The following is a 6254-nucleotide window of genomic DNA, read 5'->3' on the forward strand; positions in this document are numbered from 1 at the left end:
CATCATCAGACAAGTATTTCTCCTTATTTGGTCTCTGAAGGGGAAATGGTTATACAGTGTACGTTTGCTATTCTGTTCATTTTCAACACCTTTTACACCACGATATACTGCAGAGCAACTGCACACTTTGTGATGAAGTTCAGTCAGACTAAACTGTGGTACAAAAATTCAGTTTGAGCAAGTAGATGTTGATCGTTTGGCAGCGCCACATATGTAGGTCAATTTCTAGTTATAGAGTCCTTACAGAAGTGGACATCTACTCACTTTTGGTATGCTTTTTACTTAGCCAATTTATGCTTTTTATGTAGCAAATTCACTCTGGAAATAAAATACATTTACATCAGTAGCTGAGTACAGAACATAAATACAATGAGTGTGTACACACAGTTTATAACCTAGAAACTGTGGAGTCAAAATCACTGATAGGACTACTTTACTTTTGTCAGGTTTAACAAAAAAAAATAGATACCGCAACTTTCCAACTTTATCAAATTCAGTAACAGGACATTTCAGCTTCTGGAGGGCTGTGGATTGATTTCTGTGGCAAGTGTAAGCGCAGATTACGCTAACTTGTTGGTGAAAGGGATTCTTTAGCCATGGGCTGTTACCATGAAAAGATGTCAGAAGGCCCTGTCGAAGTTACAAAGCAGGGAGGTGCTTGCTAGGCCTTCTGTTGAGGGCAGTGATTTGTATGCACCGTTGTGTTCCACTGCTCACACGGGATTTGGTTCAGACTGGTTAGCGTAATGCTAGAGTAGTTGTGATCATCCAGCCCAGGGCAGAAACCATTCACCTGGCCCAGCTCTCACCAAACACCCAAACGAACGCGGAAAAAAGCATGCAGCCAGTTATCTCAGGCGCCGAGGACAACCCTTATTTCTGTCCCTTCTTCACAGCTAGGCCAGCTCATCTCGTGCAGAAGTAGAGCGCAGACGACAACCACACAGCGCCCAGCCGGGACCCTGCCTGCTGACAAGGGCAGGGGAAAGCCCCGGGGTCTCTCCGAGCGCTCACCGGCGGCACCGGCAGAGCAGACGGCCGCGGCTTATTGAAACGCTGTCACCACCGCTCCCCAGCCGAGGGCCACCGCCGTGCCCGCTGACACCCACCCCCTCGTCCTCCGGCTCTCCGCAGCTCCACACACTTCGGCGGGGCGCCTGGAGGGCACGGTCCCGCTCCCCGCTCCCGAGAAGGCCGGGACCCCGCCCCTCCCCCACGCTCCACCGCCCCCGGGGCCGAGCTCCCGACGGAGCCCACCCGCAGCCGACGGGCGGGGGAGCGGGGGGGGACACGACGACGAGACCCCCGTCCTCCGGGCACCGCGGCTACCCCGGCCCCGGCCCCGCCGCGCCCCCCGAGGGCTTGCCCGCCGGCTGCGGGCTCCGGCCCCGGCCCCGGCCCCGCTCTCTGGCACGCCGCCCCCGCCGCCGCCCGCCGCCGCGCCGCATCCCAGCACGCTGGAAGCCGGCAGCCGAGCCGGAGCCAATCGCATATTCATGAGGAGGGGGAAACCCGGCGCCGCGCTCCCAGAGGACCGAGGATCACTTCTTTTTGCCTTTTTTTTTTTTTTCCCTTTTCCTTTTCCTCCACCTTCCCCCGCTCTCCGCCTCCCCTTCAGCACAGCGCTGACGGGGGCTCCCCGCCGGTTTCCTCCGCAGCTCCGGTTGCGCCCTAAAAACCGCGGCCGCCGGCGCCGGGAGCGGAGAGCGAAGCAGCCAACACAAGGACGGCGACAGCCACAACAGCCGCGGGAGGCACGCCAGCCCGCCAGCCGGGGACAGGAGACACAGCAGGGGATCCTACCTTACAATCCTCAGGACACGATTTCACCGAGTACTCATCCGACTGTAAATATTTCTGGAGCATAACCTCAAACTCTTCGTATTTCTCCTGAGCGTGCTGGTCGTAGCGCTGGTAAGCCTGGACGCACTGGCTGCAGGAGCCTCCCCCCCCCAGCACCACATCCAGACTGCAGTTCAAAGTGTCCGGATTGGACAACCCGGCGAACAACTCCCAAAGTGTGTAGGAATTACAAAAGGAAAGGTAAAAATCCGTCAGGTCCCAGCCGGGCGCCGGGCTCTGCCCTGAGCCCCGCGGCCGCCCCGGCCCCCCCCGCCGCCGGCAGACCGCCTCCGCCTCCCCCAGGCTGAAGCACTGCCCGGACGAGGAGCTCGGGGGGGGGCACGTCTCCGGGGGGCCGGCGGTGGAGTTCCCCAGGAAAGCAGCCTCGCCGTGCCGGGGCTCGGTGCCGCTGGCGCGGCTGCCGGGGCCGCCGCCGCCGCCGCCGCCGCCGGGGGAGAGCGGGAGGGAGGGCGAGGGGGGGGCGAGGAGCCGGGGCGCGGGGGGCGCCGGGTCCCCCATGCCCGCCAGCAGCTCCGGCTCCGCGGGCTCCGGCTTTTCGGGGGGTGGCTGCTCCTTCTCTCCGTTCCCCGTGAATTTGGCCTCGGCGCAGAACCACAAGTGATCAGAGAGCAGGACTGTGAAAAACAAGAGCGATGCCAGGGACAGTCGCCATTTCTGAGCCCTCTCTGAATCCGTGAAGGGTTTCTCGTTCTCCCGGGGTGCGAACCAGATTTTTAAGCCGTCATCGTACTGCCGACTGCACATCCAAGCACCCCTGGTCATATTTTGGGAACGCAACGCCCTGGCCGACTCCACCGTGAGGGCTCCTTTGCCGGTGTCACCACAATATGCATTGACTTAAAAGATTGGGGGGATTTTCTTGCCTGCGTTCCCTTCTCTCGCTCGCTCGCTCGCTCCCTCTTCCACTCTCCCCCTCTCTCTCTCTCTCTTTCTCCCTCTTCTTTCTTTCTTTCTTTCTTTCTTTCCGTCTTTCTTCTTTTTCTTCCTCTGAGATACTGTTCGGTTTCGCCGGTGGCTCTGCCTTGGTCTCACCACACGAAGCAGCCCCAGTCCATCCAACGCGGAGTGTCGTGGAGAAGATAAGAGCAATAACGCAGAGAGAGGAGGAGGGAGAGATGGTGGTGGTAGTGGTGATAGTTGGTGGCGGCGGGGCTGCGCGGCTGGTCCTTTCCCCCTCTCACCCAGGCATGGTCAGATCGCAGCTCCCCATCTCCCTCCCGAGAAAAGCCCGCTGCCCCCGGACAGCCGCATGCCGCGTCCCCCGCTGCCGACGGACGGCTCCGGCAGGGCTCCTCGCCTCCTCTTCCTCCCCGCCGCCGCTCTTCTTCCTCAGCCCCGAGCCGCGGCACAGATGCCTGCACCGCTGTCTCCGTCTCCTCTCTCCCCTCTCCCCCCTCCGCTCTAACTGGAGAGACGCTGCTGCAGGGCTCCCGGAGCGCTACCGAGGATGCTGAAGAGGAGGAGGAGGAGGAGGAGGAAGAGGAAGAGGAGGAGGAGGAGGCTGCCGGGGCCGCCGCCGCTGCTGGTGACAATGGGCTGCGGCTGCCGCCGCTGCTGCCGCCGGGCGCGGTGTCCCCGGGCGCACGGGGCGGAACTGCCTGGCTGGGGGCCCCCGATGGGCACAGGCATCTTGGGCCCCTGGGCTAAGTTGCCGCCATCTTCGTCCTGGAGAAACACTTTTTTTGGGGGAGCTCTGCCTTTTGCGTCATCTCCTCCCGCGCCGAGATCTCTCTATCCTGGCGCATTGGCAGCAGCAGCAACTCTGCCTCCTCCTGCCCGAGGAGGAGGAGGAGGAGGAGGAGGAGGAGGAGGAGGAGGTGGAGGTGGGAGAGGCACTGGGGACCACATGGCCCCTCCAAAGGGCTTCCTCCGTGCAACTCTTTCTCCTCGTCTCACCGAAGGGACTGCTCGGTCCCACCCTCCAGCCCTCTCTCCTTCAGGGTCTCTGTCCCTTTGCGGCCCTGAAGCACTGCGGCCACGCAGGATGGTGGCTGGAGAGGTCTGTCGCCATGTCTGTCCCTTTCATAGCAAATCACAGATGGCATATGGGTCTCCAGGCCCTGGATCCTGGCAGGATTTGGCCCCGCAGTAAAATGCGTGAGCACACCTGCCTGTCTTTCAGTCAGTAAGCTGGAAAGCAGAACGCCCGTAAACCCCGAGCTGTTCCCCCAAGAGAAGTTTTGCAAAGCCATGGTCCTTAACACAAGCTGGGTAAATACTGCCACTCTTTGTGTTTCATCTTGTAGATGTCACTGCCTGGAGGGAGAGTCGGGGAGAGCAGACAGCTCTCCTGCTAGGGTGGTGAATCGCTGATGAGCTCTGCTCGGACCCACAGCAGAGATCCCACCACTCTATGGCCCATCCAGCACAGTCTCCTGCTTAAATAAACACACTGCTTGGTCACTCCTAAGTTACCTTCATCCAGCTTGCTGACGGACCTTAATGTAACAGCAACAGAAAAATTTGGATCCCGCACGAGACGAGATAAGGTGCCCATCAGAGGCTGAACATCATCAGATGAAGACCTGTCTTCCTCTCAAGACATCAGGTATGCTGCCTGGTCATAGCATAACCAAGACACATGTTTTAGTGTTCTCCATTGGACTGGGGGATGGTTTAGAGGCCACACCTTTCTTTGCTCCGGAGACTGTCTCCATCCTGGGGTAAGGGGCCATTTAGAACTGCTAACGGCCCTTGAACAAGGTGCACAATGTGCCCCGAAAGGTGGCTTTTCCCCATAGCTGGTTAAAGAAAGCTTTATTCCTTAACAAACATGGCCGTGGTCTGTAAGCTGATACAGATCGCTAACAGCTCTGTAATTCAGTTTCGAAAGTTGTAGTGGGACGAAATTTGAAGCTGAACCATATCGGAGGAGAACAGAACTTGTCCCTCTTCTGACTGCAGCTGTCGTTAACTGAGGGGTGAGCTTACCAAGGAACGTGTTGGAGTTTCCATGACTTTGAGTAACAAATCGAGGCTGAGTGTCTTGCGAAAGGAGATGGTACACCTCAAAGAGAAGAGGCAGACCCGAGGGAGGAATCGCTGAGTGAGGTTCTATGCCCTGTGTTATGCTGGGCGTCAAAGCGCATTATCGTAATGGGCTCATCTGGCCTTATAAGATCTGTGAGTCAAATCCCACACTGAGCAGAAGTTATCTGTGGATTTCATTTTGATAGACTATTTAAAGACATAGAAATAAGTCCTAATATTATAAGAAAAAGCCCACAGTACTCCAATCAGAATGCATCTTTGCAATTCTCAGTCAATCAGCTCGCATCATCTGCTAATGGTACATTATTAATTTTGGTCTTGGAGCTTTGATTGCAGTGATTTGACATGCAGGGCCCTGTACTGTATCTGCATTTTTGTACTGCTTTCCATTCTGGGACAAGACCATGACCGAGCTTTTAAAAGGGAATCAGAACAACTTTTCTCTAACATGTAGTGTCATATATTTAATTATATTTTGCTTGTTTAGTTATGTATTTTGTGAAGAAAAAAAAAGTGGGGCTGAAATGAAATACAGGACAACAAATACCCAACTGGGATAAGCAACAGGTTCCTGACATCAGGTCTGATATTTTCGGGATGTGCTCTATTAAGATATGTGGCACTGGCTGCATAATTATTCTTTCTTTGACAGCCAAACTCGGGGTGGAGGAAGTCAGTTTCGGAGTCCCCACCTGGCAATAAGGCTTGAGTTATTTTATTTTTGAAAATATTATTTTCCTGTTCTGTTGGGAAAATGAGAGGGTAATAGGCAATTTTGCAATACACAGGGAAATTAGAAATATTCTTTATATCCATAGTGGAATTTTAAGAACTGTTAATGAAAACATGCTGGTATCCAGACCTCATCCAAAACTTAACGTAAAAATAAATTCCTAAGTCTGTGCTCCTCTGTTTACGCTTGTACAGGATCAAAGCAAATAAACTCAACCTGCTATGATTTTCTAGATATACTTGGCTTCTCAAAAAAATCCATTTTCACTTCATGCAATATTTTCACACATTTCCCAACTTTTGTCTAGAAAAATAGAGTGAGAGTTCTTTTTCAACACCTAGCGATAAAGTACAAGACATTCAGCATTCCTGAAATGAGCACGTCCTTGCTTTTCCAGTGACAGTTTTCTGTAACGGAGAATGTGTCATGCAGAACTGTTGTTTTGCCTGTTATGTTTCCCCCAAAGCCCCATTCCCTCTCCGCCTAGCGCGGTGAATAACTTACAACGTTGGTTGCAGCAACTGGTTCCTGATGGATCTGAACTGATGCAGTTCAGTTCTCTGGTGCCCCTTAGTGTTAGGTATTGGAGCTCAAGGGAGAAAAATACGGCTATAAAACAATATCTGAAAATCAAGAAGCTGATTGCATGCAGTGGGAGAAAGAATCT

General features: G+C 54.5%; 1 protein-coding gene across 1 annotated transcript in view; it reads right to left on the bottom strand.

Moving 5' to 3' along the window:
- NALF1 (NALCN channel auxiliary factor 1) overlaps positions 1–3151 on the bottom strand; it is a 525082-nt gene extending 521931 nt beyond the window's left edge. Inside the window, exon 1 of the mRNA XM_075424562.1 lies at positions 1804–3151. Coding sequence (XP_075280677.1) covers positions 1804–2625 — 822 coding nt within the window. The 5' untranslated portion in view covers positions 2626–3151. The remainder of the gene's footprint in view (positions 1–1803) is intronic.
- Positions 3152–6254: the final 3103 nt, after the last annotated feature.

This window comes from Opisthocomus hoazin, chromosome 1, assembly GCF_030867145.1.
Source record: "Opisthocomus hoazin isolate bOpiHoa1 chromosome 1, bOpiHoa1.hap1, whole genome shotgun sequence".
Classification (NCBI taxonomy): Eukaryota; Metazoa; Chordata; class Aves; order Opisthocomiformes; family Opisthocomidae; genus Opisthocomus; species Opisthocomus hoazin.